The following is a 15,061-nucleotide window of genomic DNA, read 5'->3' as shown; positions in this document are numbered from 1 at the left end:
TGGTGACTTTATTTAGTACTTTAGTTTGAAGGGGATTTTTTTCCATCCAATAGAGGGCTTTTCCCATTTCAGGACTGGAATCTTTGCCCTATGATGTCAATGTAATTAATCTGTCTTATCAACATAAATACCAAAACTACAGAGGTGAGTCCAGTCATTTCAGTCTTTCCAAGGTATTTTTTCCTCTGGTGAGTAGGAAGGGTAAGTTGTCAATGAGAGCATTCCATACAGTTGGCTTTACCCATATAAGGCTAGTATTTGCATCATGGGTAGATGTCATAAAAGAAACATTTGTTAGTCAAATGCAATAAAGTTAAAAAAAAAGTGCAACAGTTGTGATACAGTTAGAAAAAGTGATACATCATTTATGATTAAAATAAACTGAAACTTCAAAACAAGATCAACTAGTTCAGCTCTTTAATAGTATTAAATTTAGACCACGTTGAACCGTATTACTTCATTTTCTAAAGACATTACTATCTAAAGACATTTCAAAACGATGTGAATTTATTGAGCTCCTTGTTTAACATCTGGAGTGCAGATTTCATTCTACCAATGCAGGATAATTTTGTTTTCCTAACCCCAGGGTTGATAGAGCCACAGTTCATCACAAATCATTAACTTCCATATTGTTGGAATATAATTTGATAACACATATACATCTTTTATTGCTGTTTTTCCCAAGGGTTGTATTAACATACATAATAACCAAGAAAGAGTCATAAAAGAATATGCCAACTCTTATGAGTCAAAGAACTCCCAAATTTCTTAACAATGCTAAAAGAGGACAAATCTGATATTCAGCATTTTTCAAACATTCTTTCCAACCCACTTTTTCTCAGGTCGGGAGGGAAGGTAAAAGTGTTGACTAGAAAAAAACCTATGCAGGGTTTTTTTAATCATGGCATTCTGGGGTATACATTGGGGAAAAGAAGCTCTGCTGAACTCTTCTTCATCATGTCCAAAAATAAAAGATTATGGGAGTTGCAGTCTGCTATTATCTGGAAAGCCATAAATTTTCCCTTTATGATTTATATTAATGCAAAACACTATGCAGTGTGTTTACCCAGCCTTTGACATAGTCTATTTAAGCTACAATTGGTTTCATTCATTCACAACCAAATCACAATATAGTATGAAAATGCATGAACTAAACCATAGAGTTCTTCCTGAAAGATTCCTAAATATTCCTTTAAATAGTAAAAAGCATGGTTCTAAGACAGTATATTAATTAGATACCAATGCAAAAAAAATAAGTCTGGTACAGAAAATCCATATATACAAGGGTATTTCTATAAATGTGTATCTTTCAGGCTATCCTTTCAGTGCTGGTTGGTTAGCCTGCTTTTTGATAGGAATATGTATGAGTAGAGCTAAAAGTTATTTATTTATCTTGTAAAGTGCTTATTTTCAACCATGTTTACTCAAAATCAACACAACGAAACAGCTAAGCAGGATAATAAAATATTACACAATATAATACAAAAGCAACTATGATAATGTACAATGATACAAGTTATTAGATCCCAAATGCCTATAAAAGGGCTCGGGGAGATTCCTGACCCTCCATGCATCTCACTTGACAGAATAAAGAATTCTAAGCTTTGCCACCTGGATTAAGGATGGTATTTTCACTGGAAAATACTGCCCTTAAGGCATATAGTATAGGACATTAAGACCAGCTCTTAGCAAGAGTGTTACATAGCATGTAATTGCTTTCACCTGTCAATATTCCTGTTATATTTTGTACAAATGGCAGCTTTAAGTCTTCAAAGGCAGCCTCATATTTAGCACACTGAAGTGGTTCATATGAGTACAAGAGCAATGTATGAGTTAGTGCACCAGGGTCTCTTGCTATAGGTAGGACTACAATTGGTGCACCACCTAAAGATTGGTAACAGTTCCCCAGCCATAGCATCTACCTTGGCACACATTTATAATTAAACCTACATCCTCATTTGCCTGCAAGTTTCCATCCATTTCTATGCATCAGCAAGAGAGGGAAAGTAACAACACCCATGTCATACCATCACAATGCAAAGCTGTGATTGGGATAGTTTTGTCCAGATACGAGTATGAAAGACTCAAGTTTTTGCATCATTAGGTTGCAATGTATGTTTTATCTTACTGTTTTATTTATTGGTACAGAATAAAGAGTGCTGTCTTCCATAGTTATATCATCTTTAGGCCTCCGTGTATTTCTGCATGCTCCACTCTCTTATCTGCCAGGCAAGGAATGGAAAAGTAACAAAGCAATCAAGATATCTCTGCTAAGCAAGAAGAGAAGAAAGAAAATGCCAGAGCAAAGGAGAAGAGAAAGGGTGTGTGTGTGAATGGGGATGGGGGGAGGTGGCTGATCAAGGTAGTGTTTGTGATGATGAAGAAACTGAACCTTAGGCAACTCCATTGTGGAGCACCACATAAGGCCAAATGCTCCAAATTGTTATTCCACCAGGTCTTTGGGAAATACTGTGTGTTTTTGAGGAAGGGGTTGGGTGTTTTGTTTTGTTTTTTATTTAACAGAATTCATTAATTTGTTTATCCAGGTTCTGTATAATCTCCAAATAATATTTGGATATTCTTATGCATAGTTTTTATTGCATTGTTTTACTTAATATATGGCCCTTGGAATGTGTGCCACTCAGGCAGTGGTGAAGTCCAAATTTTTTTACTAACCGTTCTGTGGGTGTGGCTTGGTGGGCGTAGCAGAGGAAGGATACAGCAAAATCTCCATTCCCACCCCACTCTAGGGCCAGCCAGAGGTGGTATTTGCCATTCTCTGAACTACACAAAATTTCCGCTACCAATTCTCCAGAACCTGTCAGAACCTGCTGGATTTCACCCCTGCACTAGGGGACATTTGTATTTTGAGTAGCTTGTAGGCTCTGCAAAGCACTAATAATACATACAATGCATGCATGCATGCATACCATACTTTCTTAGCAGTGTAAAGTATCACTTTTCAAACAGTATTTTTCAAATAAATGATTCATCTAGGGCAGGGCTGTCAAACTCCCGGCCTGCAGGCTGGATGCGTCATGCGCTGGCCATGCTCATGTGACACTGCCGTGACAATATGAGTCACGTGACACTGCTGTGACGTGGGTCACGTGACACTGCCAAGATGACGTGAGTGTGGAACTCCTGATCCAGGGAAGAGTTTATAGTGATGTGTAGAGTAATCAACTATAGAAATAAGACAATTATGAACCAGGTGCCTAAATTATTTTCGCACATTTTACTGCAATGTTCTTTTAATCATAAAATATTGCTGTAGTCTTATATAGACACAAATGTCAGAAGTCAATCTAAAATGTTTTATTTCCACAGAGCTGAAAATCAGTTCTTCAACTCATGGAGACTAGCTAGGAGGCTGTTGAGGCAATATATAAGAAAAGTCAAGATTTTTCACTAATCTCGTTCTCATTTCAGAGCGTGGGAGATTTGATTGCCATGTTTCAGAACAATGCTTATTTCAATTTTACTTTTGGGAGAATGCTCGTTTTCTTCGCTTTAACTTGTTAAACGTTAGTTAAGGCAGCGCTTCCTCACTAAGCAGGATCTCGTGCGATTAGATCGGGGCTGCAAAGATGCGGACGATCGCTATATGGCAGCAAAGGTACTCCAAACTCTTTTTGCTGCCATCCGGGGGTCGCCCAGATTCCACAATCTACCATCCAGATCTGGTAGTTCTACCACAGCTTGCTTTCAAACGGTGCAATTCAGCCGATCGGAGCTCAAGGGAGAAGAAAAAAAGCCACCTATCCCAACAAACGCGCCCTAATAGAAGACCGGGGGGGGGGGCGTGGGGGCGTGGCGAAGCGATTCCTCGCATCTAAAGGTTTCCCTTGATGACGTAGAGAAGAGGGGGCGCGTCGTGATGTCAGGGTGTTTCCCGGTGACGTTCCTCTGGGCATGCGCACCCGCACCGCGGCGATTCTGGGTGACGTCACGCTCATGGCGTGACGTCGGCGCTGCTGCTGCTACTGCCTCCCTGTCTGGAGGATTTGGGTGTCTCGGTTGAGCTTCTTCTGCTCGGTCCTTCTGCCCCTCCCCTCTCGTTCCACCCTCCCCGACCCCGACACTTTCCTTCCGCTACGGGTCGCATCTGGGGGCGGCCGGGTCGAGAGGAGCGACACGGCCGGGCCTCCCCTTCTCCCTCCTCCTCTTCCCCGTCCCCCCTCTTGGCCCCCTCCTCCTCCTCCTCCTCTCCCTCAGCGCTTCGATCCAAGATGGCGGCGCTGAGCAGCAGCGGCAGCGCTGAGGGGGCATCGCTTTTCAACGGGGACATGGAACTCGAGCCGCCTCCGCCCGGGCCCTCCTACGCCGGGGGTAGCGGCAGCGCCGGAGGCGACTCTGCCATCCCGGAGGAGGTGAGGGCTGCCGTACTGTGAGGTGCGCGGGGTGGCGAGTTGGTGGGGGGGAAGAGGAGGCGAGGCAAGGCCGGGCTTGGCATCTCAACGCGCCGCTTTCTCTCTGCTTGGAGAGTCCCGGGAGTGGAAGCCCGGCTCTGCATTAACCGCGGCTGTCTACAGCAGGGGCTGAAGCTGACGATGAGGCGTAAAGAGTCGGAGTTTATAACCCGGGGAAAGGATGTTTGTCCGAAGCCCCGGACGGCTCTGCGAGGCGATGGGGCCAAAAGCAAGACTTTAAGGCAGCCGGAGATGCTTAGGCGGGAGCTGGGGGTGGGGGTGGGTTTCGATATCATATAAGCTGCCCACTCGGCCGGAGGTTAAAAAAAAAAAAAAGCTTCCCTCCTGATTTACGGAACCTCTGTCGCTAGGAAAACCGTCTCCTGCTTAATACAAGCTTTTCCCGACCTGGTGCCTTCCCCTTTTTATTGCACTGCAGCTTTCCATTAAGCCGTCTGCAGGATGACAGGGATGTGTGGAAGCTGTCGTCCAGTTTCACAGGAGGGCATCAAGTTGGGGAAAGGCTGCAGTTAAGTGCTGCCCCCGCTGAACTGTTGCTACAGACGCAGCTTCAATAGCCCCTGGTAACCTTGGGAAAACCTGCTTGCGAAAATACAGTAGTGAAACCCTCCAAGAAAGTTTAATTCGGGGACTTTTCCATCGAAATCGCCAGCACAAGTAAAATATTGCTGAATTGTTTATTTTGCTAGTAGAATGCTCTGGATTTCTCTTCTCTTTAAGTTTTTTTCTTCCCTCTGCGTGATTCTTAGTAGTAATTGTCTGCCAAGGATAGATGTAACTGCAAGAACGCTGTCAGTAATATTATCCTATCAGTTCTTCATCCCTTTTCCCCACAAGTGCCATAATGACTTCTTTTGACCCCAGTGTATTACCCCAGGAGGGCAGAAAATGCAAGGAGAGAAGAGATACCTGTCTGTATCCTGTATAGCTGTCTTAGATAAACAGGCAGGGGAGGGGCTGTCTTTCAACAATTTACAGATTTTTTTAAAAAAGGTTGAATTGCTACCTTTCTAACTCGGAGACATTAAAAATAACTAGTGGATTGCGTGAATTTTTTTCACAAACAAGCATGCTTGTGTGCCCTCTTGACAGGAGCTTAGCACAAATGGAACAAGTCTCTTGGCATTTGGTTTTTTGTTGGCAAAAAGTGCAGCAGATTATTCTTAGTATCTGAAACTGGACTCAGTGCAAAAATCTGTATTGCTCCTTTTAAAGCAAAGGTTGATTAATATTTTATTCATCTGAATACTTTTACTAACTAAGTACTAACTACCTAGCTCTAAAATGACATACTGGGGCAGGAATAAAGGGGAATAGTTTTATAAATACATGCAAGTGTGATTTGCTGAATTATTTTTAGGTACAATTTACTTTTTGCATAATTACTTAGTATGAATTTCATTTTTCAAAGATGCATCAGTTATTTTTGTATTGTGCTAAAAAGTGTCTCTGGAGAAAGCCAACGTAGCTTTTAAATTATATGCAGAGTGTGGTTGGAAAGAGATTAAGCTTAAATAGATTTTTTAATGAATATCTATCCACAATTATTGTACTAATTTCCATAGGAATAATAGCAATTGAAGTTAAAGGTATAATGAAGCAGTACAAATATCTTTACATTTACAGTTCTGTAAGAATTACTCCAAGGCTCAGGGGCTAGGACATTGAGCTTGTCGATCGAAAGATTGGCAGCTCAGCGGTTTGAACGGGGTAAGTTCCTGTTACTTGTCCCAGCTTCTGCCAACCTAGCAGTTTTGAAAGCACATAAAAATGCAAGTAGAAAAAATAGGGACCACCTTTGGTTCTGTGCGCCTTTGGCGTTGAGTCATGCCGGCCACATGACCATGGAGACGTCTTCGGACAGCGCTGGCTCTTCGGCTTTGAAACGGAAATGAGCACTGCCCCCTAGAGTCGGCAACGACTAGCACATATGTGCGAGGGGAACCTTTACCTTTTACCTTAAGAATTACTCCAGGTTGTTTTGTATAGATGATATTTTTAGTAACAATTTAATAACAAAATAATAACTCTACTGTAATATGCTAAAGACAATATTCATCCAGCATTTTCTCATAGAAGCTTACTAGCCTCTGAGGTACTAAACAATAGCAGACATATCTCTCTTATGCAAAGTAATATTTAGATCCATGATGCCCCAGCCCAGTGGTCCTATTAAATCTTCAAGGCTAATAGCTCTCAGTAGGCCTGTCCTCCTTGAATTTATCCAAACTATTTTTAAGTCATCTGATGAATGGTTATAAACACAAGTTAATTATGCACTGTGGAGAGTAATTTTTCCATTCAAAATATCTTCCTTTCAGTTTCATTGGCTAATCCCTACTTCTAAATGTTTTAAAAGAGGAAGAAATATTTTCTGTCCCTCCATCCTCATTCTCCACATCATGTATGATTTTATACAATTCAACCATGTCTCTAGAGAAGATGGATGGCCCGCAAATCTAATAAACTAATCACGTCTGCCCTCAGTTATCTTCTCTCTAAACTGAAGTTCCACACAATCTAGATTTTCTTGTAAGAAAGATGCTTGTGTTCCTTGATGATTTTCATTGCCTTCTTCTGCATTTTTTCCATTTTGTTATAATGTTTTTTAAAGCTATTCCATCATTCTGTATATTTGCACTATATTGTTGATAGTTTTGTTTTCAATTCCTTTCCTGGTGAACTCTTCCATATGGAATTTGCCTTTTTACCACTGCTGCAAATTGATGAGCATCTTCATTGAGATATCTAACATTACATCAAGATCTTTTTCCTGTTTTTTAGAACAGGAAACATGAATTTGGCTTTTGCCCCTATGTGTACCATTCTGCACAGATAAATTGAATCATGTTTACTGTTTGATTGATCATTTTTTGTATCTAAAGAAATTCTTCTGGAGCTTCTGATGATTATTTTGGTTACTAATAAATAATTTGAATAATCCTGAATAATTTAATATCATATATAAACTAACTCCTTTTTCATCAGTCAAAATTATTTACTACTAAAAAGCATTTGCCTCAGCATAGATTCTTGAAAAATTCCCTTTCTTAATTCCCTCATTTGAAAAAAAAAAAGCCTATTTTTTCCTGCCTCTTGGCTTTGTTTTATCCATTTAGAAATTCATAAAATAGCAAATCATCTTACATCCAGAGTGCCAAGTTTATTTAACAGCCTTGATGAGGAACTTTTGCAAAGAGTCTCTGAAATTCCAAGTGCTCTATGTTGACAGGTTTGTCTGCATCTGGGCAAAATCATTCTCAAAAAATTTTAGAAATTGGTGAGGCAATATTTAGTTTTGCAGATTCCATGCTGATTCCCCTAAGCAAGAATTCTCCATGTGTCTAGCTTATTTGTTCTTTGATGTTAAACTAACAGGTATATTATTTCACATGTTAATTGGCTCAGGAAAACTATTGATTCATGTCGTTTTTAGAGATAAAATTTATTGACTAGTGTAGGGCTTGTTTTGGTAAAACAATTATAATTATCCATAAATATTTCCATATGATTCCTATATCAGGGTTATTCTACTTTTCAAGAAAGTTCAGCTAATCTTTTGTTTTGAAGCTGTGGGTGGACTATTTGGGTAGTAAATGCATGTGATTCCAAATAATTTTGATTTTTAGTTAAGTTTAGTGATGTTATATGTCTGCTTTTTGGCTTGATTAATCAATACATTGATTAACAGTGAACTACATGCAATACATGATTTGAAGAGGACATCTTGATTGGAGCCTAAAGAATGTTTGCATGTGGATTCTATAACTAGTCTGTGTAACAAGGATTAATCTGTCTGGATGTACCACTGATGGAATGTTGTCTGCCTGGTGTTTGATAATCCACTTACTTATATAGCCCTGATTTGTCAGCAAAACCAGGCGGCTTATCAAGTTTCCAGGATGCTTCTGTTGGTGGCTTTCGTTTAGCTTGATAGTTGGGAATTATGTATCCACGATGGTCTCCTCTGGGAAGCCTTTATTATACAGAATACAGCTGGAAATGGATTGAGCTCAGCCAGGCAGTTATTAAAGACCAAGAGCATTCAATAACCTATGTTTTAGAATGAATTTCTTCTAGTTGACACTACCTGAAGAATGTCTAAACTGGGTTGGTAATTGAAAGCTTATCAACTCATCTTGATACTCTAGGATTATTCAAGGAATAAGTATAAAGTTCCTATTTCATAATAAACCTGCCAGGCACATGATGAAAAGTACCTTCCCCTCCCCCAAAATTATTGCAATAATTGAGAAAAAAAACTAATTTATTGTTACAGTGTATCTGTTTCTACAACTATAATGGATAGAGCTAGTCCATCATGCTATTAAAAATAAATAGCTGTTTCTTAGCAATTCAAGACTCGATTTATCGTACTCTCTAAATAACTGAATTTTGTCCAGGATTTAGATAAGTTTTTGGAGAACAGAATAACAGAGTTGGAAGGGACCTTGGAGGTCTTCTAGTCTGCCTCCTGCTCTAGCAGGAGATCTTATACCATTCTGGACATGTGGCTCTCCAGTCTCTTCTTAAAAGCCTCTAGTGATGGAGCATCCACAACTTCTGGAGGCAAGCTGTTCCACTGGTTAATTGTTCTCAGTGTTAAGAAATTCCTCCTTAGTTCTAGGTTGCTTCTCTCCTTGATTAGTTTCTAGGTTGCTTCTCTCCTTGTCTTGCCTTATGGTGCTTTGGAAGATAGGTTGACCTCCTCTTCTTTGTGACACCCCTTCAGATATCGAAATACTGCTATTATTTTTCCCCTAATCCATCTTTTCACTAGACTAGACAAACCCATTGCCTGCAACTGTTCTTATTCTGAACAATAATTAGAACCAGATGTGTATAAATATAAATTATTTTATCTCATTCAGATTATTCAATAAAATGAGTGTTTTAGATGAGATGTAACAGTGAATTAATAATATAGTAAACTCTTGATTATTATATCAGACTTTGAATGTAAAAAAAAATTGTGACTACCTTGTTATCGGGCCTTATATACTCTTCCTATAAATGGTAACTTGTATAAAAATATAACAACTACTGATTCAATATTGAAAATATTACACTTGTTTGGGGAAGGAGTTGTACTCTCCTTGAAAAAAAAATGTGTTTCTCAATAGCAGCAATGGCTGTAAGCCCTTACGTTTTTGTCCAGCTGTTTTAAAATTGTGCTTATTTTGACATGATTTATTTCAAGTTTATTTTGAGGATAAATATAACTTTAAATATTGCCACCATCCTCAAATGATGGAAGTCTGTTCTTTTACAATTTTGTCATTCCCTCCTCCCACCTCCTCATAGTGTTGTACACAGGGGAGTGGAGTGTTATATAGTGTTGCTCATTTATTTAACAACTATTTATAAACAGTTAAAGTTTTAATAATAACCTTTGAACAAATAATATGGGATAGAAATTTAGAGATATAGAAACAAGAAAGTCAGTTTATCTTTTCACAAAGGCCATTGATGTCTTGGTCCTTTCCCCCTTTCCTTTTTCTCTTTTTTCCTTTCCCCTTTCCTTTCCTTTTTTCCCTCCTAAATGTCAACTGTTTCTTTTTTCACATCTTCTCCTTTTCTCCTAGCACTATGCCCCAATTTCCATATTAGGAAGTGTTCAGTTAACTCTTTATTTACTTTAGTAAAATGAAAGAATATTTGGCATGGTCTCACACACACATTCTACAAAGACAATGGAAATGTAAAAAATAGTGGAATAGTTATGTGGCAGAATGCTGTGTTTACGTATGTGCACTGATTGTTCATCTATGAAAAGAGGAATCTTGGTCTGGTTAATTTTTGATTCTAAAAATAGTACATAAGGGTGATGAATATAAAATACTGATGTCTGTCTCAATCTCTAGGAGAACAGGTTTAAAAATACAGTGTTATGGATGCTGGAAGGTTTTCTTGAGAAAATCCTAATTCTATATGTTGTAGTTAAGTGATTCTTTGTTTTGAAAATGATAATATCCTTATCTCAGTACAGATTGTCATCATTTCCTCATTGTGCAATTAGCTCTGCACATTATTTCATCGCAAATTTCATAGTGAATTTTGTTTCAAACATCAGTTTCTTATTCTTTACAGCAAAGGTTTAGTTTTTAAAATATCCTGTCATATAGATCCTAATTTAAGTAGTAAACTGTTTTTGTTTCTTGCAACAGAATTGGTATGGATCACTAAAATTTTGAATCTTTAAGATACCTAAGAAGTTTATTGTAAGTTGATATATAGTAGAGGCAACAAATTTCCATTTTTAATACTGTATTATTCTGCTTCCAATTACTGTAACTCTTCATGCTCAAATATTATTCCTGGAGTAAATATATGAATCATTACTGAATATATATTTGTGCCTTTCATAAAAAGCATTATTTCTCTAAATACCTTGCAATGTAAATGAGGTTATAACAAAATTCAAGCAAAATTATATTTATGTATACTTATAAACATATTTGAGACTGCTAACAGAACAAATTGCACTGAACAAAATAATTATTGAGGTTTTGATATAATTGTTGGCCACACATTTATTGAGGTCTCAGTTTTAAAGGTTTTTTTGCTTACCTAATGGCCTAGCATCATGATGGCGAACCTATGGCACACATCCCAGACATGGCACGCAGAGCCCTTTCTGTGGCATGCGCGCAGTCGCCCCAGCCCAGCTCCAATTGTGTTTCTCCATCGCGTTTCACTCAATCAATTCCAACTTCTTGTGAAAGAAAAAGATCTTGCAAAGTTGGAATTGATTGAGTGAACTTTTTCACTCACACACTTCACAATGGAGGATACAGGATCCCATCCTCTCCTGAAGCCCACTACGACACCATAATGTGACCCTACATTGGCTCGGCAAACAAAAGCAGTTTCTTTTCCTGCAGAACTGCTGGTGTTGGGATGCCCTGCCTCCCCGCTGGCCAGCTGAGATTCTTCAGGCACTTAGCTTGGCCGCCTATAAGCTCTACCCCACCCTCCGCATCAATGAGTGGTGTGCAAAAGTTCAGCCGGGCTTCAAGAGAGAGAGAGGTTTTTTGGGGGGGGGCGATCTAGCACCCAGGCTAGCTTCAACACAAACATTCATTCTTGGCTTTGAGATTCCAAGCTGCAATGGGAAGCAAAGCCAGGTTTGTCCCCCTGCGCCAAGCAAAAAAACAGAAAAGGGGCGGAGAGAAACAGTCCCATTGTCAAGGTACATGCAGGTCGGAGGGCGGCAGAAATTCCAACTTCAGCCTCCTGGTGTGGTGTGTGGCTTTGGGCGAAGGCTGGAAGGAAGCACCGCTGGCTCACTCACGTTCTCCCTCCCCAGTCTAGCTTGACGCAAGTGGCAGCACAGCTCACATTGCCCTTTCCAAGCCCACTGTTGGTGAAGCTGGGCTCCGGTGAGGGCTAGTTTTTTGCCTAGCTTTGTCTGGCTGTTGGTGGGGGAAATGGACCAGGGCCTGGGGTTGAAGCCTTCATCAAGCTAGACTGGGAAAGCTGGCTGCGAGAGGAAGAGAACTGGGTGAGCTGGACCCAGATGCTTCCTGAGTCCCCTCATCCCAGAAGCAGCAACCTTGCATTCTTCCCCTCTCTGCTAGCCCCCTTCTTCACATGGGGTCACCCAGCAGCGGGAATGGAGAGGGAGAAGGGGGTGGTGTTCTTGCGTGCTGCCATTTCTGTGTGCTAACGCTGCTGTCCCCTTCTTCCCAGGGGATCACCCAGCAGCAGGAACAGAGAGGGAGAAGGGGGCAACAATGGCCACGAGAATTGAGGGGAGAGTGCTACACAAAAACAGCAGCATGCAGGAACCCCTTCTCCCTCTCCGCTCCCACTGCTGGGTGATCCTGTGTGAAGAAGGGAACAGCAGCGTTAGCACACAGAAACGGCAATATGCAGGAACCCCTTCTCCCTCTCCACTCCCACTGCTGGGTGATCCTGTGTGAAGAAGGGAAGAGCAACTAACCTTTTTGCCATCATGCGCCATAAGTGGGGGGAGCGCTACGGGGTCACACGCATGTGTGCCCACACCCATAATTCTATGCAACTCGCTAATGTGTATGTGACCCTACCCCAGCTTTTGGCACGTGATGGCACGGTGGGGCCGGTATGCCTGTTTTTTGCTCTCCCCAGGCTCCAGAGCTCTCTAGGAGTCTGGGAAGGGTGAAAACAGCCTTCCCCACCCTGCCAGAGGCCTCCAGAGGCTGGAAATGGCCCATTTGCCGACTTCCGGTAGGACCAGAATGCCTGTTTTTTGCTCTCCCCAGGCTCCAGAGCCTCTTTAGTTTCTCTGTCTCTCTTGTTTCTGGCCTCCGGGGGGGGGCTGTTTTCACCCTCCCTGGGCTCCTAGAGAGGCTCTGGAGCCTGGGGAGAGCAAAAAACGGGCCTTCCGGTCCCACCGGAAGTCAGCAAATGGGCCATTTCTGGCCTCCAGGCAGGGGGAAGGCTGTTTTCTCCCGCCCCAGGCTCCTAGAGAGGCTTTGGAGCCTGGGGAGAGCAAAAAACAGGCCTACCAGGCCCACCGTGCCATCACGTGCCAAAAGTGGGGGGAGAACAGGAGGTTGCACACCCATGCGCAGGGCGCATAGAATTATGGGTATGGGCACGCACACACGTGTGACACCCCCCCTTCCCCCGCTTTTGGCATATGATGGGAAAAAGATTAGCCATCACTGCTATAGGCTGTCCTACATTTGCTTTAGCTTACAGCCATACTTCAGTAACCGTTCATTTTCACCATTAAGTTAAGGTATAACTGTGATAATATGAAGTATGACAACCTAGCTCTGAAATTGTGATTTGAAAAGAAGAACAAATAATATTCACTGTGGATTTCCGGGAAAGAATAAATATGATTCTCCTTAAAACAGATTTAAGTATTTTTATGGCTCATCTTCTTTCCTTTCAGATGCCATCTAAGAAAAGAAGTCAGGGTAATAATAATAACATGACTCCTTCCAACCTTATTTTTTAAAAGCCAGTTGCTGATAAAACATCTGTTATACAGAATTTTAAACAATAATAAAATCATTGAACTTTCATATACCACAGAGATCTGGCTTCTCTCCCAGGCCTGTCTTCCCTAAATTCTATGGGCTAGAATTTTACCATTCTTCTGTTCCTTTTTGTTGGGCCATGTTCCCAGAATAGGAGACTTTGATACCTAGTATATTGAGGTGTGGTCTCCAAAGGGTCCCATCTTATCCCTCAGGCTTTTTAACGTCTACATGAAGCTGTTGGAGTAGTTAGATACACAGTGCCATCAGTATGTTAATGAAAGCAGCTCTATTGGATTTCCAGTCAGTTCCAAGGAAGCTATCTGTCCTCTTGAAAGTTGCCTTAACTCAATAATGTGTTGGAGAAGAGAGGACAAGATTAAGTTAAATCTGAATGAGATGGAGGTTGACAAATAGAAAACTGAATTTGAAGATCAAGGATGGCTTATGAACAGACTTGTAAGTGGATCACAAGCTTCCTAAAAAACAGGAAGCAGTAGGTGAAGCTAAGCAGGATCATATCAGATACCTGTACAATTAGCACGGGGCCCCCCCAAGGCTGTGTGCTCTCCCCACTTCTCTCTGTATACCAATGACTACATCTCCAATGATCCATCTGTTAAACTACTGAAGTTCGCAGATGACACAACAGTGATCGGTCTCATTCGAGACAATGATGAATCCGCATACAGACGGGAGGTCGGACGACTAACCTCGTGGTGTGACCAAAACAATCTGATGAGCATACAAATGTGGAGAGATACAAGTGCAAGAGGCATGGGAATGGAGAACCATATTAATTCAATGTTGTACAGAGGAAAGTATGGCTGAGAAAATTAGGAGAGCACCAGGGTTTTAGGCTGCTGATGAAATGCAAGATGAGACAGCATCCACTCATGATCTAAAGTTTGTATGTATTTTGAGGCCTGCCTTCATAGCAATGGGGATAGGTCCTGTCATAGATTTGCCTTCCTGGGTTTCAGGTCGTGCAGCAACCACAATGCTAAATTCTAGAGAAGTGTTACTCTGAACATTCAGAAGGCTTTAGCAATGAAGAGCACAATTCTGGTAATAACTGGAGGTATAGTGTCTATGCATGATGTTAAGCCAGGGCTTAGCCTTCTGGACATGTTCTGTCCACTCTGCTAGCTAGCAATTGTCCTTCAGAAGCTTTTAGACTTCTTTCCTGGACTGATGCTGAGGTGATGCTGACTTCATGCTTTGTGGGGACTTCAGCCTCCATACTTTAGATACGGAGTTTGGATTGGCTTGAGAGTGGCAACCATGAACTTGCCCCAGTAATCTTAGTTCCAGCTCACAAAGGTAGCTCCATGGCAGATGAAACTTGATTGGAATATGGAGAATATTAATTTTGTCCTTTGCCATGGCCAGAGCACTTTCATGGTCAGACTGCACATTTTGAGCTTCCTGGACATTTGTGAGAGCAGTGGATCTATTAAGGTGGTTTATCTAAGAATCTTGATGGATGCTGAGAGTTTTCTGAAGTTCATGATGTTAATGCTAGATGTGCTTCTGACAGTCCTCCAAATCATGGTTTAACGATCTAAAAAGTACATTCTTTCTTCCAATTGACATGTGGTAATGCTCCTTTGTGCTTCTATCATCTGAACTAGTAAACCATGATAGAATGTA

At 41.1% G+C, this 15,061-nt stretch overlaps 1 protein-coding gene across 1 annotated transcript in view; it reads left to right on the top strand.

The window, feature by feature from the left end:
- Positions 1 to 4,083: 4,083 nt before the first annotated feature.
- BRAF (B-Raf proto-oncogene, serine/threonine kinase) overlaps positions 4,084 to 15,061 on the top strand; it is a 75,557-nt gene continuing 64,579 nt past the window's right edge. Inside the window, exon 1 of the mRNA XM_058191682.1 lies at positions 4,084 to 4,391. Within this exon, the coding sequence (XP_058047665.1) occupies positions 4,233 to 4,391 (159 nt within the window). The 5' untranslated portion in view covers positions 4,084 to 4,232. The remainder of the gene's footprint in view (positions 4,392 to 15,061) is intronic.

This window comes from Ahaetulla prasina, chromosome 7 (genome assembly GCF_028640845.1).
Source record: "Ahaetulla prasina isolate Xishuangbanna chromosome 7, ASM2864084v1, whole genome shotgun sequence".
NCBI classification, from domain to species: Eukaryota; Metazoa; Chordata; class Lepidosauria; order Squamata; family Colubridae; genus Ahaetulla; species Ahaetulla prasina.
The sequence above is the reverse complement of the archived record's forward strand: the minus strand, read 5'-3'. Positions and strand labels throughout refer to the sequence as shown.